The following is a 27,023-nucleotide window of genomic DNA, read 5'->3' as shown; positions in this document are numbered from 1 at the left end:
CCGCGGGGTTACACCCTGTCTCAAACAAAACGCAGTTCCACGGGCGTATGGGCCACGTTTCCAGTGCTTGGTGGCCACGTGGGGCTGGCGTGTGGAACCTCAGAGCTCAAGAACACGTCCGTCATCTGGAACGTTCTCCTGGACTGCCCTGGGCTGCAGGTGGACACGACATGGTCATTCGATGCCTGAGTGTCGGCACAGCCTGTCGTGAAGACCACCTGGGCTCCCACCTCGCGGGGCCCCGTGGCAGGGGGTTTCCCTTCCTCACATCTCCCCTGGGAGGAGGCCCAGGGCCACGCTGCGGGGCTACGTCCCCTCCCTGGCCCCTATCCAGGCTGGCAGCTGCCACAGAAAATACCCGATTAAAACCTTTATTTCAGCAAAATACACGTGCCTGTGAAAAGCTACACGGTGGCTTCCGAGAGGCCCCACTGTGTACCTAAGCCCCAGGTGGCCACACCTGGTGTTCTGGAAAAGGGAGTCTAGGGCCAGTATTGAGGCCCTGCCGTACTGCACCCTGGACACCGCACCAGACCCCAGCCTCCGCCCCCATCCACAGCTCCCAGAATGGTTTCCGGAGTCCCTGCAACAGACCTGAGAGGCGGGGCAGGGCCTGCCGTCCCTGTGATGACCGGGGCATGCGGTCAGCTCCCTCCATCCACACAGCCCTGTGGGCACCAGCACGGCCACCGCGACTTCACTAGACAGCAGTGTTCTCAGCTCAGCTGGGCCGGGGCGCGGGGGAGAGCGCAGGGCACACCCCGCGGCCCTTGTGCTCCTGGAAGCTTCCGGGAGGCGGCGCATGCTGCCAGGACAACCAAGTCCAGGTGCTCTCAGCAGCGACTCCAGGACGGGACCCCAGGACGGCGCATAGAGCCCCCCTGGAGGGACAGGAGCAGGCGAGAGAGAAGCCACCTGTGGTCCCGGCCCCGCCCCAGCTCACACGAACTCAGGCCGCCTCTCCCTGCAGGAGCCCAGCGCGATCCGCCCGCCACGGAGCCTCATGGTGGGCAGTGGGGCCTGCAGCACGTTGTTGGACTGGTTTGTGTTGAATCCTGAGAGCTGCCGGGCCGGGTCGTCCTCGTCCCCGTCCTCCCGGGCGGTGGCCTCCAGCTGCTCCTCGCTGCCGCTGTGGCTGCCAGAAGCCTCCTCCAGGCTGGCCTCACTCTGCTGCTGCTCCAGGAGGCTGAGGCGGCGCAGGGCACTGGCCTCCGATGACGACAGCAGCTCGGAGGCCTCCTCTAGGTCCGAGTCCGAGTCGTTGGACACAACTCGGGATTCTGAGACAGGGAGACAGAGATGGGGAGAGACACATGCAGAAGAGACAGAGGAGAGGTGGGGAGAGACAGATGGGGAGAGACAGACGGGGAGAGAGATGGGGAGAGACAGATGGGGAGAGAGAGATGGGGAGAGAGGCGGGGGAGAGAGAGAGAGAGAGAGATGGAGGAGAGAGAGATGGAGGAGAGAGAGATGGAGGAGAGAGAGATGGAGGAGAGAGAGATGGAGGAGAGAGAGATGGAGGGGAGAGAGATGGAGGGGAGAGAGAGATGGGGGAGAGAGAGATGGAGGAGGAGAGAGATGGAGGAGAGAGATGGAGGGGAGAGAGATGGAGGAGAGAGAGATGGAGGGGAGAGAGATGGAGGAGAGAGAGATGGAGGAGAGAGAGAGATGGAGGAGAGAGAGATGGAGGGGAGAGAGATGGAGGAGAGAGAGATGGAGGAGAGAGAGAGATGGAGGAGAGAGAGATGGAGAGGAGAGAGAGAGATGGAGAGGAGAGAGAGAGATGGAGAGGAGAGAGAGAGATGGAGGGGAGAGAGAGAGATGGAGGGGAGAGAGAGAGATGGAGGGGAGAGAGAGAGATGGAGGGGAGAGAGAGAGATGGAGGAGAGAGAGAGATGGAGGGGAGAGAGAGAGATGGAGGAGAGAGAGATGGAGGGGAGAGAGATGGAGGGGAGAGAGAGAGATGGAGGGGAGAGAGATGGAGGGGAGAGAGATGGAGGGGAGAGAGAGAGATGGAGGAGAGAGAGATGGAGGGGAGAGAGATGGAGGGGAGAGAGAGAGATGGAGGGGAGAGAGATGGAGGAGAGAGAGAGAGATGGAGGAGAGAGAGATGGAGGGGAGAGAGAGAGATGGAGGAGAGAGAGATGGAGGAGAGAGAGATGGAGGGGAGAGAGATGGAGGGGAGAGAGAGAGATGGAGGGGAGAGAGATGGAGGAGAGAGAGAGAGATGGAGGAGAGAGAGATGGAGGGGAGAGAGAGATGGAGGAGAGAGAGAGAGATGGAAGAGAGAGAGATGGAGGAGAGAGAGATGGAGAGAGAGAGAGATGGAGGAGAGAGAGATGGAGGGGAGAGAGAGAGATGGAGGAGAGAGAGATGGAGGAGAGAGAGATGGAGGAGAGAGAGATGGAGGAGAGAGATGGGGGAGAGAGAGATGGAGGAGAGAGAGATGGAGGGGAGAGAGATGGAGGGGAGAGAGATGGAGGAGAGAGAGATGGAGGAGAGAGAGAGATGGAGGGGAGAGAGATGGAGGGGAGAGAGAGAGATGGAGGGGAGAGAGATGGAGGAGAGAGAGAGATGGAGGAGAGAGAGATGGGGGAGAGAGAGATGGAGGGGAGAGAGAGATGGAGGAGAGAGAGATGGAGGGGAGAGAGAGAGATGGAGGAGAGAGAGATGGGGGAGAGAGAGATGGAGGAGAGAGAGATGGAGGGGAGAGAGATGGAGGGGAGAGAGATGGAGGAGAGAGAGATGGAGGGGAGAGAGATGGAGGAGAGAGATGGGGGAGAGAGAGATGGAGGAGAGAGAGAGATGGGGGAGAGAGAGAGAGATGGAGGAGAGAGAGATGGAGGGGAGAGAGAGATGGGGGAGAGAGAGATGGAGGAGAGAGAGATGGAGGAGAGAGAGATGGAGGAGAGAGAGATGGAGGAGAGAGAGATGGAGGAGAGAGAGATGGAGGAGAGAGAGATGGGGGAGAGAGAGATGGAGGAGAGAGAGATGGGGGAGAGAGAGATGGGGGAGAGAGAGATGGAGGAGAGAGAGATGGAGGAGAGAGAGATGGAGGGGAGAGAGATGGAGGGGAGAGAGATGGAGGGGAGAGAGATGGAGGGGAGAGAGATGGAGGGGAGAGAGATGGAGGGGAGAGAGATGGAGGGGAGAGAGATGGAGGGGAGAGAGATGGAGGAGAGAGATGGAGGAGAGAGATGGAGGAGAGAGAGATGGGGGAGAGAGAGATGGAGGGGAGAGAGATGGAGGGGAGAGAGATGGAGGGGAGAGAGATGGAGGGGAGAGAGATGGAGGGGAGAGAGATGGAGGGGAGAGAGATGGAGGGAGAGAGATGGAGGGGAGAGAGATGGAGGGGAGAGAGATGGAGGGGAGAGAGATGGAGGAGAGAGATGGAGGAGAGAGAGATGGGGGAGAGAGAGATGGAGGGGAGAGAGATGGAGGGGAGAGAGATGGAGGGGAGAGAGATGGAGGAGAGAGATGGAGGAGAGAGAGATGGGGGAGAGAGAGATGGAGGGGAGAGAGATGGAGGGGAGAGAGATGGAGGGGAGAGAGATGGAGGAGAGAGATGGAGGAGAGAGAGATGGAGGAGAGAGAGATGGAGGAGAGAGAGATGGAGGAGAGAGAGATGGGGGAGAGAGAGATGGGGGAGAGAGAGATGGGGGAGAGAGAGATGGGGGAGAGAGAGATGGAGGAGAGAGATGGGGGAGAGAGAGATGGAGGAGAGAGAGATGGGAGAGAGAGATGGGGGAGAGAGATGGGGGAGAGAGAGATGGGGGAGAGAGAGATGGGGGAGAGAGAGATGGGGGAGAGAGAGATGGAGGAGAGAGAGATGGGAGAGAGAGATGGGGGAGAGAGATGGGGGAGAGAGAGATGGAGGAGAGAGAGATGGAGGAGAGAGAGATGGAGGAGAGAGAGATGGAGGAGAGAGAGATGGGGGAGAGAGAGATGGGGGAGAGAGAGATGGGGGAGAGAGAGATGGGGGAGAGAGAGATGGGGGAGAGAGATGGGGGAGAGAGATGGGGGAGAGAGAGATGGAGGAGAGAGAGATGGAGGAGAGAGAGATGGAGGAGAGAGAGATGGAGGAGAGAGAGATGGGGGAGAGAGAGATGGGGGAGAGAGATGGGGGAGAGAGATGGAGGGGAGAGAGAGAGATGGAGGAGAGAGAGATGGGGGAGAGAGAGATGGAGGGGAGAGAGAGATGGGGGAGAGAGAGATGGGGGAGAGAGATGGAGGAGACAGATGGAGGAGAGAGAGATGGGGGAGAGAGAGATGGGGGAGAGAGATGGGGGAGAGAGATGGGGGAGAGAGAGATGGAGGAGAGAGAGATGGAGGAGAGAGAGATGGAGGAGAGAGAGATGGGGGAGAGAGAGATGGGGGAGAGAGAGATGGGGGAGAGAGAGATGGGGGAGAGAGAGATGGAGGAGAGAGATGGGGGAGAGAGAGATGGGGGAGAGAGATGGGGGAGAGAGAGATGGGGGAGAGAGAGATGGAGGAGAGAGAGATGGGAGAGAGAGATGGGGGAGAGAGATGGGGGAGAGAGAGATGGAGGAGAGAGAGATGGAGGAGAGAGAGATGGAGGAGAGAGAGATGGAGGAGAGAGAGATGGGGGAGAGAGAGATGGGGGAGAGAGAGATGGGGGAGAGAGAGATGGGGGAGAGAGAGATGGGGGAGAGAGATGGGGGAGAGAGATGGGGGAGAGAGAGATGGAGGAGAGAGAGATGGAGGAGAGAGAGATGGGGGAGAGAGAGATGGGGGAGAGAGAGATGGAGGAGAGAGAGATGGAGGGAGAGAGAGATGGAGGAGAGAGAGATGGAGGAGAGAGAGATGGAGGAGAGAGATGGAGGAGAGAGATGGAGGAGAGAGATGGAGGAGAGAGATGGAGGAGAGAGAGATGGAGGAGAGAGATGGAGGAGAGAGAGATGGAGGAGAGAGATGGAGGAGAGAGATGGAGGAGAGAGATGGGGGAGAGAGATGGAGGAGAGAGATGGAGGAGAGAGAGATGGAGGAGAGAGAGATGGAGGAGAGAGATGGAGGAGAGAGATGGAGGAGAGAGAGATGGAGGAGAGAGAGATGGAGGAGAGAGATGGAGGAGAGAGATGGAGGAGAGAGATGGAGGAGAGAGATGGAGGAGAGAGAGATGGAGGAGAGAGAGATGGAGGAGAGAGATGGAGGAGAGAGATGGAGGAGAGAGATGGAGGAGAGAGATGGAGGAGAGAGATGGAGGAGAGAGATGGAGGAGAGAGATGGAGGAGAGAGAGATGGAGGAGAGAGAGATGGAGGAGAGAGATGGAGGAGAGAGATGGAGGAGAGAGAGATGGAGGAGAGAGATGGAGGAGAGAGATGGAGGAGAGAGATGGAGGAGAGAGAGATGGAGGAGAGAGAGATGGAGGAGAGAGAGATGGAGGAGAGAGATGGAGGAGAGAGATGGAGGAGAGAGATGGAGGAGAGAGATGGGGGAGAGAGAGATGGAGGAGAGAGATGGAGGAGAGAGAGATGGAGGAGAGAGATGGAGGAGAGAGAGATGGAGGAGAGAGAGATGGAGGAGAGAGATGGAGGAGAGAGATGGAGGAGAGAGAGATGGAGGAGAGAGATGGAGGAGAGAGAGATGGAGGAGAGAGAGATGGAGGAGAGAGATGGAGGAGAGAGATGGAGGAGAGAGAGATGGAGGAGAGAGAGATGGAGGAGAGAGATGGAGGAGAGAGATGGAGGAGAGAGATGGAGGAGAGAGATGGAGGAGAGAGAGATGGAGGAGAGAGAGATGGAGGAGAGAGATGGAGGAGAGAGATGGAGGAGAGAGATGGAGGAGAGAGATGGGGGAGAGAGAGATGGAGGAGAGAGAGATGGAGGAGAGAGAGATGGAGGAGAGAGATGGAGGAGAGAGAGATGGAGGAGAGAGAGATGGAGGAGAGAGATGGAGGAGAGAGATGGAGGAGAGAGAGATGGAGGAGAGAGATGGAGGAGAGAGAGATGGAGGAGAGAGAGATGGAGGAGAGAGATGGAGGAGAGAGATGGAGGAGAGAGAGATGGAGGAGAGAGAGATGGAGGAGAGAGATGGAGGAGAGAGATGGAGGAGAGAGATGGAGGAGAGAGATGGAGGAGAGAGAGATGGAGGAGAGAGAGATGGAGGAGAGAGATGGAGGAGAGAGATGGAGGAGAGAGAGATGGAGGAGAGAGATGGAGGAGAGAGATGGAGGAGAGAGATGGAGGAGAGAGATGGAGGAGAGAGATGGAGGAGAGAGATGGAGGAGAGAGATGGAGGAGAGAGAGATGGAGGAGAGAGAGATGGAGGAGAGAGATGGGGGAGAGAGAGATGGAGGAGAGAGATGGAGGAGAGAGAGATGGAGGAGAGAGAGATGGAGGAGAGAGATGGAGGAGAGAGAGATGGAGGAGAGAGAGATGGAGGAGAGAGATGGAGGAGAGAGAGATGGAGGAGAGAGATGGAGGAGAGAGAGATGGAGGGGAGAGAGATGGAGGAGAGAGAGATGGAGGAGAGAGATGGAGGAGAGAGAGATGGAGGGGAGAGAGATGGAGGAGAGAGAGATGGAGGAGAGAGATGGAGGAGAGAGAGATGGAGGGGAGAGAGATGGAGGAGAGAGAGATGGAGGAGAGAGATGGAGAGAGAGATGGAGGGGAGAGAGATGGAGGGGAGAGAGATGGAGGGGAGACAGATGGGGAGAGAGAGATGGGGAGAGAGAGATGGGGAGAGAGAGATGGGGAGAGAGAGATGGGGAGAGAGAGATGGGGGAGAGACAGATGGGGAGAGAGAGATGGGGAGAGAGAGATGGGGAGAGAGAGATGGAGGAGAGACAGATGGGGAGAGACAGATGGGGAGAGAGAGATGGGGAGAGAGAGATGGGGGAGAGACAGATGGAGGAGAGACAGATGGGGGAGAGGAGAGAGACAAGGGGAGGGACAGAGAGAGAGGACAGGGAGTGAGGAGGAGGAGGAGAGAGATGGGGAGAGACAGAGATGGAGGAGGAAAGGAGAGAGGGGTGTTGACAGAGTCTGGCTCTGTGTCCCCACCTAAACCTCATCTTGTAGCTCCCCTAATTCCCACGTGTTGTGGGAGGGACCTGGCGGGAGATGGCTGAATCGTGGAGGAGAGTCTTTCTGGGCTGCTCTCGTGATAGTGAATGGTTTTCACAAGATCTGATGGTCTAAAAAGTAGGGTTTCCCGACACAAGCTCTCCCTTTGCCTGCCACCACCCATGCAAGACGTGACTCGCTCCTTGTTTTCCGCCACGATTGTGAGGCCTTCCCACCTACATGAACTGTAACTCCACTAAACCTCTTTCTTTTGTAAACTGCCCAGCCTCAGGTATTTCTCTCTTTTTGAGACCAGAGTCTCGCTCTGTTGCCCAGGCTGGAACGCAGTGGCACGATCTCGGCTCACCGCAACCTTCAAGCAATTCTCCTGCCTCAGCCTCCTGAGTAGCTGGGATTCCAGGCACCTGTCACCACACCCGGCTAATTTTTGTATTTTTAGTAGAAACCGGGTTTCACCATGTTGGTCAGGCTGGTCTCAAACTCCTGACCTCAAGTGATCCACCTGCCTCGGCCTCCCGAAGTGCTGGGATTACAGACGTGAGGCACCGCGTCTGGCCTCAGGTGTGGATCAGCAGTGTGAAAACAGACTAATACAGAGGTACCGTAACTAGATGCGGCACTCAGGGCTGGCTGCCTCTCACAGGTGGCGCCAGCCCCACCTGCGTCAAACCCCCAGCCCCGCGCCCTTCTCTAGAAAATGAGGCTGCTGCAGGGAAGGCACTTAGCCTGGCCTGGTGCACCTGGAGCCTTACACAGCGTCAGCCGCACGTTCACATTACCGGTTTCTGAGTGCGGGGTAGGCGCCTCAAAAGGCACTGCCTTGCCTCTGTTTGCAGCTGGTTAAAAGAAAATGAACGAGTAGCTCACAGGTGTGGTCTCCATGGCAGACAAAATCCACAGAACGTGCTGCGCCGTGGACCCTGCCACGTGTGCACAACTAGGTCATGGCACCTGCGCCCACGGGTGGCACACGCCGGCCTCCCTTGGGGCTGTTCGGGCAGCCACTCACTCACCTCTGCACCCGTCCTCCGCAGCCTCCTGCAGGGGGTACACCACCCCCTCGCCCGCCTCCACGTACGGCACCTGGATGACCACCTCAGCTCGCTGGCTGGATGACTCGTCCTGCAAGGGCAGAAAGGAAGTCAGGGAGGGGCCAGGGCTCCATTTTCCATGTTACAAATTAACAAACACACCACACAGCCCCTAACAGCTACTGACACCCGCTGCTGCCCAGGCTGTGACCACACTGGCCATTCCCACAAGGAACATGGGACGGGAATTTCTGAAATTCCGCTCCTCCTGCCACCCACGGCTGCTCCTGTCCCCATCCGTCGTTTCTCCCGAGAGCTTCAAGAGCACAGGACGGAAAGGCCATACCCAGCCCAGACACCGTCAGAGCTGTAGGCCCCACTGTCCTGAGACCGCACCCCAGGCGGTCTGTCCTCAGCCAAGAGCAAACCCGGGAAACTGCACCCACTAAACGCCCAGAGAAGATGGATTGAAAAAATACGAGAGGCCGGGCGCGGTGGCTCACACCTGTAATCCCAGCACTTCAAGAGGCCAAGGCGGGGTGTGGATCACTTGAGGTCAGGAATTCGAGACCAGCCTGGCCAAAAAAGTGAAACCCCATCTCTGTTAAAAATACAAAAATTAGCCGGGCATGGTGGCGGGCGCCTATAGTCCCAGCTACTCGGGAGACTGAGGCAGGAGAATCGCTTGAACCTGGGCAGCGGAGATTGTGGTGGGCTGAGATCGCCCCATTGCACTCCAGCCTGGGCAACAGAAGCGAAACCACAACTCCTAGACAGGAAACTCTGAAGCAGGGGATTGACCTCGCAGCAGAGTGCAGTGGCAGCTCGGGTGGCTGTGGACACAGGGGCTAGCGTGCTGCTTGTGGCTGCAGGCAGCACCGGGGTGGGAAACGGGGAAGGAGGGTGCCTGAAAGGTGAGGCCCAATGCCAGCCCCAAGGGAGAGTGGAGGGGCCGCCGCAGAGCCTTTGCACCTCTGCCAGATTCAGTGCAGACTTCGCGCAGTTCTTTGCATGAAAGACAAAAAGACACAGGCCTCTCGAAGTACCCCGTCCAAACCAAATTATCTCCCTGTGGTTCCTTGGGCTTCATCCCACAACGACTGTCCCCAGCAGCGCCCCCTGCTCCCCAAGCCCCGAGTGGACAGCCCTGGTCAGGCCCACACCCTCACCTGGTCCCCGGGGGTCTCCTCTGGCTCCTCCTCGAAGACCAGCCCGTAGTGGACGATGAGAGTCTCGATGACGCGGGCCTGGTGGGGGTAATCCACCAGGGAGGAGAGGGACACGGTGGCCTCGGTGGGCCGTGGCCGAAGCAGCGTGGGCCCGAACACGATGCCCAGGTTCCCAGGGGTCATCTTGTTGTCCTGCTCCACCTCCACGATCCTGAGGGGCGGGCAGGGCCAGGTGCTGAGCGGCTCCCGGGACCCCGAGCCCTCCACCCCATATGCCGGGCCTCACCTGCGTAGGTGCCGCAGCAGGTACTGCAGCGAGGCCCGGTTCTCGAGCGGCAGGTCCCGCAGGAGCTCCCGCAGCCGACCTGCCATGGCCACCATCACTGCCTCGCTCTCCGAGCCGTCCTGACGACCCCGGGACGCCGCCTTGGCCTCGGCCTCTGCCTTCAGGCTGTCCTTAGCCAGCCCCACGAGCTCGTGGTAGAGGCGGAAGGAAATGAGCGGCTCGGGAAGCTGTGCGGTGTCAAGGGTCAGCAGGTGTTGGTGGGCCTGGCCCAGCCCCCACGCGTGCCTACCACGTGCGCAGCCTCAGCCCCACCCCCACCAAGCACTGGTCACGCCCAACCGAGCTCGGGTTCTACCCAGAGCAGCCTCAGTCCCCTTTCTCGCTCTGGCCACGCCCACCCCGCCCTGCAGGTACCCCAAAAAGCTCAGGCTCTACTCAGCAGTCTGACCCCTTCCCCACCACCTGAGAAGTGCTGGTCCCATTCCCATCCCAGCCCAGCTCCGCCCTTCCCCAGACACGACCACGCCCCTAACCCCAGCCCCGCCCTTCCCCGGCCATGACCACGCCCCTAGCCCCAGCCCCGCCCCTGCCAAGCCCTAGTCACACTCATCCTGCCCCAGCCTCACCCCACCAAGCCCAGGCCCCACCCCCAGCCCTGCACTTGTCTAGCGTCAGCCCCTCCCCTAGCCTCATACGGGTCCCTGCCAAGCACTGGACACGCCCATTCTGCTCTGGCCACGCCCCACCGAGCCCCGGCCCCGCCTCAGCACAGCGTCAGGTGTGCTTCTGCTGTGGGCACACCCCTGCCACGTGCTGACCCAGCCCCCACCTGGCCCCTCCTGTCCCTGTCCGTGCCCCGACACAGAACTGCCCCGTCCAGCTCCTACCATGACCACGACCCCAGCCTCAGCAGTGCCCCGCCAGGCACTGTCCCGCCCACCCTGTCCCGCCCACCAAGCCCCGCGTTGCGCCAGTCCTGCTCCAGCTCAGTCCTGTTCCAGCTCCAGCACCCCCACCCCACCTCCTCCTGCCTGGCTACGCCCCTTCCAGGCTCCGCTTGGCCACCTCCGGTGGGTCTCACCTGGCGCAGGTAGAGCTTGAGAACGTTGCTGATGTCGTGGGGCGAGGCCTGCGACAGCTCGACCAGCTCCTTGCCGTTCTCGAAGGCCTGGCACAGCTTCTCCACGCGCGTCTTTACCCCATTGACCCGGTAGATGCCCTGCGGGAGCCCAGAGGTGGGGAGGCCTGTCAGCCTCGGCCCACGCCCGCCTCCCCGCTGGGAGCCGCCTCCACCCCCCACCTTACCTTGGTGCGCAGCGCCCGCCGCTCGATCTCACAGACGCACTTCTTGACAATGAAGGGCACGCCGTCGGGGGCGCTGCGGGCCGCCTGGCTGAAGTCCTGGCCGAACAGCTGTAGGCGGCCCTGCAGCTTCTTGTGCCCGCACTGTATGGCCAGCGTCTCCAGACATTTCTTGTGGCAGGCCAGGCAGCACTGGGGGCGGCCAGAGTGAGTGAGCCAAGCCCCGGGACGCCCAGCCCAGTGCAGCCCCCAGCGGCTCCACCCCACCTCCCCTGGGCCGCTCACAGTCCCCCACACGGCAGCTTCTGTAAACACAAGCTGGACAGTGGCTCCTGGCTTCCACCCCAGGGGTGATCCCGCCTGCCTGCCGCTCCAGCCTCCTCTCCTTCCCGCCCCTTGGTTTTCTGGCCACAGCTCCAAGGCCTTTGCCCTCCAGGTCTTCTGGCCACAGCCCCAGGGCTCTTCACACTCCAGGTCTACCCCCTGCAGGCCTCGCTGCCTCAGAGCCAACACTGCCCCCCAAACCTAAAAGGCCCACCCCACCCCTCCATTCGCCTCCTTCCAAAGGCGCCCGACTGCTCCCTGCTCCGGGCCAGACCTTCCCGAGGGCACCCCAAAGGCTCCCAGCTGTCCGTCGGGGCGTCCCACTCACCTCCTCGCACTCAGCACCCTGGAAGTAGACGTAGCTGTTGCACTCGCGGCACTTGGCGGGTGTACGGAGCTTCCGGAGCCGGTGAGTACGGGCCGCCTTGGACAGCCCCTCGTGGCGGAACGGCCCACTGGGCACAGCCACCGGCAACTCAGGGGTCATGCCGTTGAGGTCAGCTGCGGGCAGCACAGGCGGCCGGTGTCACCAAGGCAGGTCAGGGCCAGGCCCCTGGACTGTGTCCAACCCCCGTCTCTCTCCAGCCCCGTCAGGGGACCCTCACCCTGCTCAAAGGCTGAAGCCCCAGCTCCATCCTCCGGGTCCACCAGCTCCTCCGTGGACGACATGGTGCCACTGGATGATGTCCGCTCGAACTTCTTAAAGTCCCCTGGGCGGGAATCAGGGCCATTCAGACTCCCCGAGCCAGGGGGGGTGCCCTCCATCACCCGTGGTGCGTGAAGCCCTGAGGCCCAGGAGAGGCAGCAGCTCCACCCCCCAGCCCGCCAGAGAGCCTCCGTCACCTGTGCCAGGGCCGGTGTCCAGCCCACTGTCCGCGTCTGAGATCGAGAGCGGCCATGACTTGTGAACCTGGTGTCCTCGCCCGGCTGGAGAAAGAGGTGTCCCTGGTGAAGGGCCAGGGTGGACCGCAGGGAGCCAGCATCCGCCCCGGGGCCCGGCCGGACACTCACCCCGGCGCTCCTTGGCAGGTGCGCCCTCAATGCCTTCCTCTGGGGGGCTGCCGGCAGCCTCCGGCCCCGCCACATCACTCACGTTGAAGCTGCTCTTCCGGGCACGCAGGACGGGGGACCTGGTGAAATAAACCCGGAGGAGGGGCGGTGATGGGGGGCAAAGCGGCTTCATCTTCACGCCCCCAAGGGAGGGAAGCCCGGCTCCCAGGCAGGGCCCTGTGCGCCGGGGACCGGGCAGCTGGGTGGCCTTACCAAGCGTTGGCGGACACGTGGGGCTCGAAGTCGTAGTGCACATCGGGCTCCTGGTCCCGCTGCAGCTGGCGCACGTGCGAGGCGTACTGCTGGCCCGGGTCGTACAGCTTGCTGCTCTCACACAGCATCTGGAAGTGCACGGGCAGCGGCGCCGTCTGCATATGCATCATCTGATAGTAGGAGATGGTGGCCTGCGGGCGGCACCCGAGAACGGCGGGGTCAGGAGGAGGCGGCCCGGTCCGCCATCGCCACCCAGGCGGCCGGAGCACCCCACGCACCGACTTGATGGTCTGGTCGCTCTGCCGGATGACCTCCTGGATTTGCCGCAGGGCTGTCACCTTGGTATCCTCCAGCTCCTGCTTCTGCGTCTTCGCGTCCGCCACGCAGGTGCGGTAGGTGGCCATAGCTTCCTCCGCCTGCGGTGGGGGCCGGGCACACAGAGGGAGGCCTCAGCCTGGGGTGCAGGACTCAGAAACCTCAGGGAGGCCGGGCTCAAGCCTGTCACCCCAGCGCCTCCGGAGGCCACAGTAGGAGACTTGCTTGAGGCCAGGGGTTCGAGACCAGCCTGAACAACATGGTGAGACCTGTCCCCCACCATCTTTTTTTTTTTTTTTTTTTTTTTTGAGACGAAATCTTGGTCTGTAGCCCAGGCTGAAGAGCAGTGGCGTGATCTCAGATCACTGCAACCTCCACCTCCCGGGTTCAAGCAATTCTCCTGCCTCAGCCTCCCGAATAACTGGGATTACCGATGCCCCCTCTCACCCACCATGCCCGGCTAATTTTTTGTGATTTTAGTAGAGAGATGGGGTTTCGCCATTTTGGCCAGGCTGGTCTCGAACTCCTGACCTCATATGATCTGCCCGTCTCAGCCTCCCAAAGGGCTGGGTTTTCAGGTGTGAGCCACCACGCCCAGCCTTAGACCCCATCTCCATAAAAAAATTTTTATTTTTTGAGACGGGGTCTCACTCTGTCACCCAGGCTGGAGTGCAGTGGCACGATCTCGGCTCACTGCAAGCTCCGCCTCCCGGGTTTACGCCATTCTCCTGCCTCAGCCTCCCGAGTAGCTGGGACTACAGGCGCCCACCACTATGCCCGGCTAATTTTTTGTATTTTTAGTAGAGATGGGGTTTCACCGTGATAGCCAGGATGGTCTCAATCTCCTGACTTCGTGATCCACCCGCCTCGGCCTCCCAAAGTGCTGGGATTACAGGCGTGAGCCACCGTGCCCGGCCCCCAGCTAATTTTTAAAAAATTCTTGGCCAGGTGCGGTGGCTCACGCCTGTAATCCCAGCACTTTGGGAGGCCGAGGCGGGCGGATCACGAGGTCAGGAGATTGAGACCATCCTGGCTAACACGGTGAAACCCCATCTCTACTAAAAATACAAAAACAAATTAGCCAGGCGTGGTGGCGGGCACCTGTAGTCCCAGCTACTTGGGAGGCTGAGGCAGGAGAATGGTGTGAACCTGGGAGACGGAGCTTGCAGTGAGCCGAGATTATGCCACTGCACTCCAGCCTGGGCAACAGAGCGAGACTCCGTCTCAAAAAAAAAAAAAAAAAAAAAAAAAAAGTAGCCGGACCTGGTGGCAGGTCCCTGTAATCTCAGCTACTCAGGTGGCTGAGGCAGAAAATTGTGTGAACCTGGGAGGTGGATGTTGCAGTGAGCCGAGATCTCCCCACTGCACTCCAGCCTGGGCAACAGAACGAGACTTTGTCTCAAAAAAGCAAACCAGCTGGGCACAGTGGCTCACACCTGTAATCCCAGCACTTTAGGAGGCCGAGATGGGTGGATCATGAGGTAAGGAGATCGAGACCATCCTAACACAGTGAAACCCCATCTCTACTAAAAATACAAAACAATTAGCCGGGCATGATGGCGGGCACCTGTAGTCCCAGCTACTCGGGAGGCTGAGGCAGGAGAATGGCGTGAACCAGGGAAGCGGAGCTTGCAGTGAGCTGAGATCACGCCGCTGCACTCCAGCCTGGGCAACAGAGTGAGACTCCGTCTCAAAACAACAAACAAAAAAACCCCACAAAACCAAAAGCAAAGGACTGGAAGTGGTAAATGTCACATCAAGCATTGGATCTCCTCCTCCAGGGCCCTCCAGCCCCGCCTCCACCCTCCGTCACCTTGTTCTTCGCCTCCTCCTCCAGCCGCCGCCGCTTGTCCAGCGTTTTGGTGACTGTGCTGCCCGCTCCCAGAGTGGTGCCAGCCTGCTCCTCCTCTGCCTTGGCCACGAGGAAGCGAGCCTTGTCGTGGTCCTCGCAGCGCTGCGTGTAACCCTGCTTGGCCTTGCGCAGGTTAGACTCCGCCTCTTGCTGTGGGTGTGGGAGCCCGGAGGCCAGTTTCAACCCCATCCTCGGATGGGACTCAGTCTCCCCAGCTCCTCTCTTCCTCCCCACCCCCATTTCTCTCACCAAGACCCCATGGCCCAGCTGGGCACGCAGAGGGCCCTGCACAATCGGCAATGGAAGAACAGGAGGAGTGGCCGGGCGCGGTGGCTCACACCTGTAATCCCAGCACTTTGGGAGGCTGAGGCAGGCGGATCACTTGAGGTCAGAAGTTTGAGACCAGCCTGGCCGCCATAGTGAAACCCCATATCTACCCAAAATATAAAAAATTAGCCGGGCGTTGTGGTGCACACCTGTAATCCCAGCTACTCGGGAGGCTGAGGCACAAGAACGGCGAATAGCTTGAACCCAGGAGGCAAGGGTGGCAGTGAGCCGAGATTGCACCACTGCGCTCCAGCCTGGGCAACAGAGATTCCAGCTCAAAAAAAAAAGAACGGGAGGAGGCACCCGCAACAGGACCCTCGGAGAAATGAGTGTCCTGTGTGCCCACTCTGCAGCCTGGGAAGCTGAGGCACAGCTAAGCTCTGAACAGAGGCTCAAATGGCAGCTCTGCAGACGCTGACACCAACCCCCACGGGAACAGGCCAGCGTCTCCAAGCTCTGTTGCTTTCACTTCCCTCCTCACAGATGAGAACAGAGAAGCCGCCCAGGCAGGAAGCCAGGCGCCCACAGGAAGAGTACTTAGTCAAAAACCTGTGGGCTTGGGGGCCACACCTCACAACCTGCACCACCAGATTCACATATAAACAAACGGACTCATCCAATTACTAGGAGAAGGCCAGGTGCTATGGCTCACACCTGTAATGCCACTGCTTTGGGAGGCCGAGGCAGGAGGATTGCTTGAGGCCAGGAGTTCGAGACCAGCCTGGCCAACATAGTGAGACCCCATCTCTACAAAAAAATAAAAAAATTTAGCCAGACGTGGTGGCGCACACCTGTGGTCCTACCCACTTGAGACCAGCCTGGCCAACATGATGAAACCCCGTCTCTACCAAAAATATAAAAATTAGCCGAGCACGATGCCTTACACCTATAATTCCAGCACTTTGGAAGGCCGAGGTGGGCAGAACTCCTGAGGTCAGGAGTTCAAGACCAGCCTGGCCAAGGTAGTGAAACCCCATCTCTACTAAAAACACGCCAGGCGTGGTGGCAGACGCCTGTAATCCCAGGTACTTGGGAGGCTGAGGCAGAAGAATCGCTTGAGCCCGGGAGATGGAGGTTGCAGTGAGCCGAGATCGAGCCACTGCACTCCAGCCTGGGTGACAGAGTGAGACTGTCTCAAAAAAAAAAAAAAAAAAAAATTCCTGCTACTAACAATCACAGGTTTCTACCTGGCACAATAGGCCACAAGTAAAAATCAAAAGTCAAATAGTAAATTGTGGGAGGGTAATCGGGGGAGTCTAAAACTCACATGATTAAGGCCTAAGTTCTCTAGTATGTAAAAAGCTCTGACAAATCAATAAGAAGCCACTGTCCAATGCCAAGTAAGCAAAGGATAAGCACTGAGGGTTCATGGAAGAGGAAAAGCACTGCTGTGGCCTGAGAGGGCAGCTCATACACGCACGGCCCTTGACCCAGCAGTTCTATTTTGGGCACTGATCCCAGATAAACCCTCAGGCATCCTTGAGACAGGGGCACAAGCTTGTCATAGCAATGGTGTGTGTAACAGCAACAGCTCAGCCACTCCCAAAACGTCCATGGAATAACCTACTCAATCTCCCCAGCTGAGCCCTGCACAGCCAAAAAAAAGGGGTTCCAGCTGCTTCATGCTGACTGATATGGGGTGAGCCTCTCTATACGGAGGTGAGGATAAAAACCAGAGGCAGAACAGGGCATGAGGTAAGCTGTCCTCGCGTGTACAAAACAGGGCAGATCCGTGTTTGCTGGTATGTGCTGGAAGGAGCTAGGAGGCTGCGTCTCACCGCAGACCCTGTTAACACAGCTAAAAAGCAAACAAAAACTGGGCAACATAGCATACAAAAAATGCAAAAAAATGAACTGGGTGTGATGGCCGCTGCCTATGGACCCAGGAACTTAGGAGGCTGAGGTGGGAGGATCATTGGAGCCCAAGAAGTCAAGTCTGCAGTGAGGTATGATTGCGTCACTGCAGTCCAGCCTGGGTGACAGAGCGAGACCCTATCTCAAAACAAAGAAGGAAAGAAACAAAAAGGCACTGGTGTCTTTGAAATAACCCAAAAGCGAAGTGGGAAGAGAATACAGGCAGGAAGCCGAGTGGGGTGACTCAAGTCTGTAATCCCGGCACTTTGGGAGGCCGACGCGGGTGGATCAACTGACGTCAGTAGTTCGAGACCAGCCTGACCACTATGATGAAACCCCGTCTCTACTAAAAATACAAAAATTAGCCAGGTGTGGTGCTGTGCTTCTGTAATCCCAGCTATTCGGGAGGCTGAGACAGGAGAATCGTTTGAACCAGGGAGATGGAGGTTGCAGCGAAAGCCGAGATGGTGCCACTGCACTCCAGCCTGCAGCCTGGGCGACAGAGCGAGGCTCCGCTAAAAAATAAAAATAAAAAAAAGTACAGGCAGGAGCATGGAGCTTCTCCAGTTCTGAGAGACCATGAGTCTCCCTCCAACCCGGAGACCTGCTGTTTACAACTGAGGTAGGCACGGCTTCTCCCCATTTCTGCAGGGACAGCAGTGAGCGCCGGTCCTTCCAGGCAGAGCTGGGGGCGGTGGGGCTGGAGCGTCTCCGACCCGGTTTGGGGCTCAACCTGCAAGGCCGCGCATGCGCAGGAGGCCGGGGTTTGTGCAGCGCTCACCGCAGGGTCCCCGCTAAGGGGCTGGGGTTGGGACTGCGCCTGCGCCGACACCCGCTGCCCGCCCCCGTCCGCCCCCTCCCGCCCGCCTCACCAGCTTCCTCTGGGCGCGGTGCCAGGCCTCCTTGATCTCCTTCCTGCGCTTCTCGTGTTCAAGCCGCCGCAGGGTCAGGGGCTGGGGCGAGACGGGCTGTGAGTGGGTACCCTGGTGACGCCCCGGCCCAGCCCGCCCATCCAGGCACCACGCACCTGCATGAAGGTCTGGGTCTGCAAGGTGCCCACCGCCTGCACCATGCCGTGGCCGAACTCCAGGTCCTGCTCCAGGGCCAGCGAGTAGATGGACAGGAGTGGCATGTGGGGCTGTGGGTGGGGCACCGGGTCACTGGGTGGAGAGGGATGGAGGCAGGGCGGCCCCAGCACCCCCAGCCACCACCTCCCTGTCCCTGCAGCCACCCCCGTTAATGTAGAGGGGAAGCCCTGCTCTTGGTCCCTGGGTCCTTGAAATGGGGCTGAGACTCACACTCGGGCCCAGGGACCCCCACCCCGTGCCCGCGGGGCCCCCACCTCTTGCATGACGCTCTGTCTGCAGTTGTGACAGATCTTCTGCAGTCCCTTGGCAAACTCCATCTCTGCGGGCCGGGGAGGGGTGTGAGATGCTGGGACAAGGCCTTCCTCCGGACCCACCCTGCAGGGACCCCAGCTCTCACCCAGCGTTGTCCGCTTCTCCAGATAGCTGATGAGGTCCTTCATGTACTTGGCCATGTTCTTGGCATACAGGAGCGCGGCATCCACGCCCCCCTCACAGCGCTGCAGCAGCACGTCCACCTCCTCGGCGGGCAGGCAGCCTGCAGGGAACGCAGGCCTGCTCAGCCTGGCCCGACCCCGGCAATGGCTCACCCCTCAAATGCCTGCCTGTGCTGTGTGAGGGCTTACCGGCATCACAGTCGTCAAGGCCGGGAGGGGTACCCTCACTGCCCGGTCCGTACAGGCTTTCCATGGACTGTAGGATGGAGACGCAGGTGAGACCAGCACCATGCGGGGCCCTGCGCAGTGCCCACCTTTCAGGGAACGGTTGCTGCCCCCCGGACACAGAGGGAAACCGAGGCACACAGGGGCAGCAGGGTGACTGGCTGGGCCCTGCAGACCTGAACCCGGCTGGCCTCCAGAAGCTGGACACAGGTGGCCCCGGCCCACTCCACTCACCTGGCTCGAGTCCCCAGGAGGCACTGCTAGGAGGGTGCTGCTGTCCACTTCACCCATGAGGAACTCGGACACTCTGCAGGACCAGAGGGGTCACCATCGAGAGACACCCGGGCCCCCCACGCTCCCTTGCTCTGACCCACAGGCTCCCGCACTCACGTGCTACTGAAGGCCACAGCAATCGTCTCCAGGGCCTTCTCAAACTCTTGTTTCTCCAGATCATTGTTGCTCTCGTAATGGAAGGCTGGGAAGCAGAGATAAGGGCAAGGAGGTGGGCCCACTCTGGGAGGTGACCATCCCTGCAAGAACTGACCAGAGCCCTCAACCCAGTGGGAACAGCAGGGAGCTGTTGTGCCTGTCAAACTCCTATGCATCCTTCAAAACCCACTTCAAACATGCCCTCCTCCAGGATGCCCTTCCAGGAAGAGAGCCCTCGAAGCCCTGTTCCAGCAGGCTGACCTTTGACCTTGGCAATGAGGGTGCCGGCTGCCGTGAGCGTCTCCACGGTGTTCAGCAGCGGGTACTTGGAGATGATCTGACGCATGACACGCAGGGCCTCACCCAGGCACTCGTGGGCCAGCGGGCGGCGGGCCTCAAGGAGGTCTGCTGGGCAGAGTCGGAGTGAACAGTGGGGTGGGGCCTGGTCCCGGGGAAAGTCTGTCCACCTCCTCCCTCTTCAGAGTTCCTGTTCCCAGATGGGGAAACTGAGGCAGAGGTGGGAGAGGGCAGATGCCTGGGGCTCATTTCGAGACTGTGGGGAGGGCACTGTCCCTCCCTGGGCTACTGGCCACATCAGCAAAGGCCAGACCTTGGCCTAGGCACTCTGTGCTGCTCAGAACACGCTTTTCCTGTCCCTCCAGAAAGCAAACTGCCTCTTGTCCTTCAAGCTACAGTCCTGCAGCCCCTTCCTCCATGCAGCCCACCAGGCCCCTTCCCTGCCCTAACCCCTCAGGACTGCTAATAGCCCTGTCCAGGTCTCTCTCTGCCCTTCCTACCTGGGTGAGGAAACTGAGGCATAGAGAGAAGAAGTCATTTCTCAACAGTCACACAGCCTTTCCATCTACACTTAGCTCTAAAGGCATGAGGACGCCAGGCAGAGGGATGCTGCCTGGCTTTATCTCCAGGGCAATAGGGAGCCACAGAAGGTGTTAGAGCAGAAGAGGGTGGTGGAACCTGGCTTTCACTGCCCTCCTCAGCCAGGAGCAGTGGCTTACACCTGTGACCCCAGCACTTTGGAAGGCTGAGCCCAGGAATTCAAGACCAGCCTGGGCAATACAGTGAGACCCTATCTCTGTAAGAAATAAATAACAAGGCCAGACATGGTGGCTCAAGTCTGTAATCCCAGCACTTTGGGAGGCCGAGACGGGTGGATCACGAGGTCAGGAGATCGAGACCATCCTGGCTAACACGGTGAAACCCCGTCTCTACTAAAAATACAAAAAACTAGCCAGGCTAGGTGGCGGGGGCCTGTAGTCCCAGCTACTCGGGAGGCTGAGGCAGTAGAATGGCATAAACCCGGGAGGTGGAGCTTGCAGTAAGCCGAGATCTGGCCACTGCACTCCATCCTGGGGGACAGAATGAGACTCCGTCTCAAAAAAAAAAAAAAAAAAAAAAAAGAAATAAAATAAATAACAAAAAGGTAAATGCCCTTATCGAACGTTCTCAAACGGAAGAAGAAAAAAGCAGAGAGGGCCAAGCATGGTGGCTCACACCTGTAATCCCAGCACTTAGGGTGGCCGAGACAGGCAGATCACTTGAGGTCAGGAGTTCGAGACCATCCTGGCCAACATGGTGAAACCCCATCTCTACTAAAAATACAAAAATTAGCGGCGTGGTGGTGCACCCCTGTAATCCTGGCTACTTGGGAGGCTGAGGCAGGAGAATCGCTTGCACTCGGGAGGTGGAGGTTGCAGTGAACTGAGATCGCGCCACTGCACTCCGGGCTTGGGTGACACTCCTCCATCTCAGAAAAGAAGGAAAAAAGCAGAGGGTACAGGCGAAACATGGAGAGTCAGGCACACACCATGTAGTGAAAACAAAGAGGACAGAGACCAGCGGGAGGGGCAGATTTGACACTTGACTGTACCGCTCAGAGAATGCCCCAAATACAAAGTGAAATCTGAAAAAATAACTGCCCCGTCTCTTTCGGCACCAAAGACCCCAGGTGAACGTCACCTCCGGGAAGAGACCGCCCGAGTCACCCGCCAGAGATTCCCCACTGGCCGCCGCCGCGCATGAGACCCAGCACTGGAGCACGTCTTCGCTGCTGGACGCGGCGGACTCCGGGAATGGGACTGGGGCTCCAGGAGCTCGGGGAAGCCGCTGGGAGGCCCCGGCCACGCCCCTTCCCGGGACCTTTCTGCCCCGCGCCCGCCATTCCGCGCGCGCGGCCCCGGCCTGCGCCCCCGCTGTCCCCGCGCCGCCCCCACCCAGGAAGCCAGCGGCCGGCACGACACCTGCGCAGCGCAGGGATGCCCAGGTGCGCACGGCCAGGCCAGGCGCGCGGCAGCCGCTGCTCCCCCACCGCGGGCGGCAAACGGCCCAAGCGCCACGTGCTCCCGTACGCGCTTGGGGACCCCGCACCCCGCACCTGTCCCCTCACCTCGGGGACCCGCCCGGCAGCGCACGGGGCCCTCGTCCAGCGCCGGGTGCGCCGTCCCGCAGATACACATGGCGCAGCCGTCGGGGCGCGGAGACCGCGAGCGCGTGGGGCCTGGCGGCTGACCGATGGGGGTCTCCGGTGGCCAAACCGGCTCCGGCCGGTCCGGAGGCCCCGCCCCCGCGAGAGAAACCCCGCCCTGGCGTCCCCTTCGCCCCAGTCAGGGTCCTTCCTTACCCGCAGAGCTTCGAGGTGGGGAGGGTCGAGGACAGGCAGGGAAACTGAGGCCCAGACCTGAAGCCCGGGAACGAGGAAGCCCGGGAAAAGTCGGGGTGACCCCGGGCCGCCCGCACCGTCCATGTGGGCCCCCTCCTAGCTGCCTGCACGCGGATTCCCAAGCTGTGGGGTGGACCCCACAACCATCGCTGCAGGCAGGTGGCCCCATTTTATAGACAAGTCACCTGACACCTGGAGAGGGAATGGGCTCGCCAGGGTCTCAGCAGCTGAGAAGCATCGGGACTAGAGCCCACATCCTAGTGGCCAGGGTCTCCTCTGGCCTGGGGCGGCCCCGAGACGCACAGAAGGCGCCCCCAGCCGGGCACGGTGGATCAGGCCTGTTATCCCAGCACTTTGGGAGGCGGAGCCGGGAGAATGGTTTTAACTCTGGAGTTCTAGACCAGCCTGCGCAACATCGGGAGACCCCGGTCTCTACAAAAAGTACAAAAATTGGCCGGGCGCAGTGGCTCACGCCTGTAATCCTGGCACTTTGGGAGGCCGAGGTGGGTGGATCACTTGAGGTCAGGAGTTCAAGACCAGCGTGGTCAACATGGTGAAACCCCCTCTCTACTAAAAAAAAAAAAAAAAAAAAAAAGCCGGGCATGGTGGCACTCGCCTGTAATCCCAGCTACTCGGGAGGCTGAGGCAGAAGAATCACTTGAACCCAGGAGGTGGAGGTTGCATTGAGCTGAGATCTCACCACTGCACTCCAGCCTGGGTGACAAAGTGAGACTCTGTCTCACACACACACAAAAAAAAATCCAGGCGCGGTGGCTCATGCCTGCTGTAATCCCAGCATTCTGGGAGGCTGAGGCGGGCGGATCATGAGGTCAGGAGTTAGAGACCAATCTGGCCAATATGGTGAAACCCCGTCTCTACTAAAAATACAAAAATTAGCTGGGTGTGGTGGCGCACACCTGTAGCCCCAGCTACTTGGGATCCTGAGGCAGAAGAGTCACTTGAACCCAGGAGGCAGAGGTTGCAGTGAGCCAAGATAACGCCACTGCACTCCAGCCTGGGCAACAGAGTAAGACTCCATCTCACCATCTCAAAAACAATAAAATAAAATAAGCCAGGTACAGTGGCTCATGCCTGTAGTCTCAAGTACTCAGGAGGCAGAGGTGGGAGGTTGGCTTGAGCCCAGGAGTTCGAGGCTACAGTGAGCCTCGATCACACCACTGCACTCCAGCCTGGGCAACAGAGCAAGACCCTGTATCAATCAATCAATCAATCAATCAATCAATCAATATAAAGAAAAGAAAAAAAGAAAGTGTCCCACCCTGGCTGGCCCAGTTCGGACCTCCTGCAGGAGCCTGGGAGCTGAGCCCCGCCCAGGCCAGGCCTCCAAGGAAGCGCCAGGATCGGAAAGGAACCGAGATTAGGGTTTCCCCAGGAAACCAGCCTAGTCCCCGCCCATGGGACCAGATAACCCAGGGGCTCCCACTCCTCCCAGCGGGGACCCGGCCTTCCCCAACTAGCGCCCTGAAGGTGCAGAGGCCACTCCAACACTTGAGGTCCAGTCCTGGCTCTGCCCTGCACTGGCTGGGTGAGCCGGGGGTGAGGGCCTCACTAGAGACTCAGTTTCGTCATCTGTAAAATGGGCGCCTGCCTGGAGTAGATCAGAGCGCCTGGCATGACCCTTGCACTGTGGTTTCTAGGAGGAGCCGGGAGCTGAAGGCAGCACATGAGGTGCCCGCCTGGGCTGCCAGGGACAAACAGGAAGCAGATGAAAATAACTCGGCAGGAAGCAGGGCTGTCAGCGGCCGCGTGGAGGAGAAAACGGAACTGCCGGCCTGCAGGCCTCTGGGTCCCAGCACCTCCAGCCGCCTGATGCCCCCATCCTACCCCTCGCTGTGCCTCCTGAATCTCTTTCCATCCAGACCTCAGCCAACCCCCAGTTTGCTTCGTTCCAAGACACAGATCTGCCCCCATCTGTCCTGTGCTCTAACATCTTCTATAGCTCCCCATTGCCCTTCTGCCTGGCCTTGTCATGCCTTCATCCTACACCAGCGGCACCCCACACCTTGGCCTCCAAATGCATTCTCTGTTTCCATGTTTCTGAGCCCGTGCATGGGACATTTCCTCTGCCTTTCCCTCCTAATTGCCATCAGATCCTTTAAAATAAATAAATAAATTGGGCACCCTCCTGAGCCAGTGTACACTCAGAGACTCCCCCCACCAAACTCCTACACATCCCTCAAAGCCTTAGCTGTCATGGCCTCTTCCACATAGCCCTCCCTGCCATTCCCTTCTGAGCCTCCCCAAGTCCCTCCTTCCATCCTCCCTTGGGTCTGGCTCTGTCTTCCACCCAGGCCTCCGTGTCCCCATGGCTCTCACCGTCATGCAACACACACTCCTTAAGTTTCTCAAGGCCCTCAGCGAAGCGGGCCACGTCGGCCAGCAGATGGGAGATGTCCTCGACGCCGTCTGGGCCGGCGCCCTCGGTAGGCTGCTCGCCGGGGCTGGCAGCTGTCAGCGGGCTCCGGTGGCTCCGGCCCAGTGTCCAGGAGGCGGCACCCGACAGTGGGAAACCAGCTGCACTGGCGTGGCGGCTCAGGCTGGTAGGCCGCTTGAGGGTGCCTGTGGCCTTCGCGCTGGAGGACCCAGTGGATGGCTCCAGGCTTGGTCCAGGGAACACGGCATCAACTCCATCCTTCCTGGGCAGCTCCTTGGACAGGTCCAAGGGGAGCTCGTTAAACGGATTTTCCGGCCTGGACACTGCCTCAGTTTCCCCAGAAATTAAATGGGGCTGTGGAGGGCCATCGTCACCCCGACCCCATAGGGGTCAAAGGCCAGAGGTCACAGGGCCGAGATTTGGTAGCGTACCCCCCCACCTGTTACCCAACATCCTCTTCCCTAGAGCTTTCACAAACAACGGTCCCTACCCAAACCACAGCCGGGGCGGGGCCTGCGGGGAGGCGCGGGAGGGGGGGTCCCCACTTCCTGGTGGGGGTGGGGAGGGTCCTCAGCCCTTCAAGCCCCCCTCAGGCTCCTACAACGCAGCTACTTTGAGTGAAGACACTTCTATGTATCTCTAAAGGTCCATGGACCCCCAGAGCCTATGGACAGCCCCAGGCCTGTAGACATCCCAGATCCCCCAAGCTTTGGAGACCCCCAGCTTTGCAGACACCCCAGGTCTGGAGACACTCCCCAGCCCTTGAACCTGGTGGATCCCTTTAGAGGATCTGCTGCCCGGTCAAACATCAACCCAATGGCCAGGCCACAGCCCTCCCATCTCAACGGCTCCCAGAGCCCCCAGATTGCCTAAGCCCCCAACCTGCAGCGGCCCAAACCCAACATTGTCCCAACTCGGCACCTTCCCTTCCTGCTCCCTGGGCCCCGCGGCCAGCCCTGGATGGAGTGGAGGGAGGCGGCCACTACTCCCAGGGTCCCTACCGTGAGCTGAATGCCGGGGTCCCGGCCTCTCTGCTGTGGCCCCCGCCGTCCCGCCCGGTAGGGGCTGTAACTGGCACGAGCCCCGAGCCGCTGCCCCAGCATGGGCCCCGAGTACAGGGCGGGTCCCTGTCCCCCTGCGGCCGGTGTCAGCTCCAGGTCTGCGCCCGGGCTCCACTCACCCCCGAGGGCTGCGGGCTGGGGCTTCCCGCGCGGTTCTTTTTCGAGATGGAAGGGGTTTTCATGAGATCTCGTTTCTTCCTGGAGAACATGATGGGGCCCAGGCCGGGAGCCCGAGGGGGCGGGCTGGTTCAGGCGGGCTGGGGGTCTCAGCGCTGCAGCTCCCGGCGCTGGCCGCTTCGGGACCACATTGTCGACGGCCACCCCCTCCCCAGCTGTCAGGCCCACGTGACAGGCCCGGCCGTCACTGGCGGGCCCTCCCCGCAACAGGAAAAGGCTTCGGGGAGGCGGCGACGCGGCCTCGCCCCCGACCCTTCCAGGCCTCAGCCTGCAGCTCTGCGGAGTGGGCGCGAAGGTGAGGTCGCAGGCCCCGCCCCCAGCCCCGGGCCGCGCCCCCCGCTTCCGCTTTCGGGAGCTCGGAGCCGCGCGGCTCGCAGGGTGGGACGCGGAGCCCCTGCCTGACGCTGTGGCCCTCGGCGGGCACAGGGCGGCCGCCTGCAGGGCGCTGACCCTCACTCCCGGACGCGACTGGGCGTGCACAGACACGTGTGCACGATGACACGCAGAGACCCGGACCTCCACGCGCACTCAGACACCACCAAGCTCCGGGAGCCTCGCCCTCAGACCCCAGACACATGCACAGGCCGAAGCTGCGCCCCTACAGCCCCCTTTTCCCTGAAGGCAAGCCCCCGCTCCACCTCCTCCCCTGCAGACCCTAGGGTGTGGCCGGGCCCCAGCAGGGCGGGGCAGAGTAGAGTCACCCCCATCACCCGCCCTGCAGCCCCGGGAGGTGGGCCAGGTCGAGGACAGGCGGGGAAACTGAGGCCCAGAACCGAAGCCCTGGGTGCAAAGACTTCCAGGAATAGTCAGAACAGTTCACCCGGCCCTGTCCTTGTGGGCCCCGGCGTCAACCCGCTCCTAGGCTGCCTGCACAGGGGTTCCCAAGCTGTAGTGTGGACCCCACCATCGTCAGAATATGCTGAGGACACCTGGTTACCTCTCAGCAGCCCTGTGGGCCGTATCATGTTGCCCCAGATCTCAGCACTGCCCTTAGCTAAGGTCCCCAGCCCCGCCTCCCTTGCTGCATTCCAGTGGCTCCGGACCACCGGACGTGCTGGGCAGCAGGACGCAGGCACCCGTTGCTGATAACAGCCTGAGGCGGCATTGGCCAAGAGCTGGGGCAACTGCAGGCATACAGATCCCAGCCTCCTACCTTCCCCCAACCCCCATCCCCCAGTGTGAACTCTCTCCCCTCCCCAAGTCTCCCTGCTGTCCCCTTCCACAACCCCACTCCCAATCCCAAAACCCCAACCTCTTTCCCAAACCCCATTCCCACCTACCTCGGGTGGGAGGGGCAGATCTCTGGGGCACAGGACATGAAGGCCACAGCCCCTTGCTCCAAGTTCAGCTCTCCAGGCCTGGGTCCAGGTGCAAACCCAGCCTAGCAGACCCTTGAGAACTCTTTGCCCCCGACTCATGGCTCTGAGGGCTGGGATCAGGGGGTGAGGGTCAGCTGAATGTCGGATGGGCTTCTGGCCCGGCCAGGAGGCGTGTGCTCCGGGACAGTGGGCTCCTCTAAGCTTCCCAGGACATTCCTGAGCCCTGACCTCATCCCCACTTCATGGCCAGGCACTTACAGGTACCGCCCTTAGGCGCCAGCCCCACGTGGGCATGCAAGGACCTGGGGATGGTGACCAGGCCCTTATGAGACCCGCACTCGGATCCCCAACTCCTGGGCTGGCCACAGAGGCATTTACAGCTGGGGTCCAGTTAGCTGTAGACACACTCACACCTGTGTCCTACGAATCGTCACTTGGCCTATACGGG

General features: G+C 60.1%; 1 protein-coding gene across 18 annotated transcripts; it reads right to left on the bottom strand.

Moving 5' to 3' along the window:
* Positions 1–359: 359 nt before the first annotated feature.
* ARHGAP45 (Rho GTPase activating protein 45) lies at positions 360–26,781 on the bottom strand. Of its 18 annotated transcripts, none has more exons than XM_065536146.2 (23): positions 26,537–26,781; positions 23,961–24,291; positions 19,208–19,354; positions 18,908–18,992; positions 18,752–18,824; positions 18,482–18,548; positions 18,256–18,393; positions 18,113–18,177; positions 17,798–17,908; positions 17,643–17,723; positions 14,551–14,739; positions 12,701–12,838; positions 12,423–12,613; positions 12,171–12,289; positions 12,003–12,086; positions 11,765–11,869; positions 11,488–11,660; positions 10,839–11,027; positions 10,615–10,752; positions 9,534–9,760; positions 9,248–9,458; positions 8,061–8,169; positions 360–1,280 (listed from the first exon to the last, which is right to left on the bottom strand). In XM_065536146.2, the coding sequence occupies exons 1-23, from the start codon at positions 26,672–26,674 to the stop codon at positions 940–942; spliced, it is 3,450 nt and encodes a 1,149-aa protein (XP_065392218.1). In that variant the 5' UTR covers positions 26,675–26,781; the 3' UTR covers positions 360–939. The 18 variants fall into 18 exon arrangements, with proteins under 18 accessions (XP_065392218.1, XP_005587410.3, XP_045234702.2 ...); XM_005587353.5 differs by having other exon boundaries at positions 19,208–19,351; XM_045378767.3 differs by lacking the exon at positions 26,537–26,781 and adding an exon at positions 25,020–25,526 and having other exon boundaries at positions 19,208–19,351.
* Between the last annotated feature and the right edge of the window lie 242 nt (positions 26,782–27,023).

The sequence above is a fragment of the Macaca fascicularis genome, chromosome 19 (assembly GCF_037993035.2).
Source record: "Macaca fascicularis isolate 582-1 chromosome 19, T2T-MFA8v1.1".
Lineage (NCBI taxonomy): Eukaryota > Metazoa > Chordata > Mammalia > Primates > Cercopithecidae > Macaca > Macaca fascicularis.
This window is presented reverse-complemented; position numbering and strand designations above follow the sequence as displayed.

What these genes read in the sequence shown, in the direction of transcription:
- ARHGAP45 (XM_065536143.2), bottom strand. Translation starts at nt 26,674, where the DNA reads ATGAGTCGGGGGCAAAGAGTTCTCAAGGGTCTGCTAGGCTGGGTTTGC. An exon ending in AGACCCAGACCTTCATGCAG is followed by an intron (nt 17,724 to 17,797) that starts GTGCGTGGTGCC and finishes GTCTCGCCCCAG; the next exon opens with CCCCTGACCCTGCGGCGGCT. An exon ending in GGCTTCAGCCTTTGAGCAGG is followed by an intron (nt 11,661 to 11,764) that starts GTGAGGGTCCCC and finishes TGCTGCCCGCAG; the next exon opens with CTGACCTCAACGGCATGACC.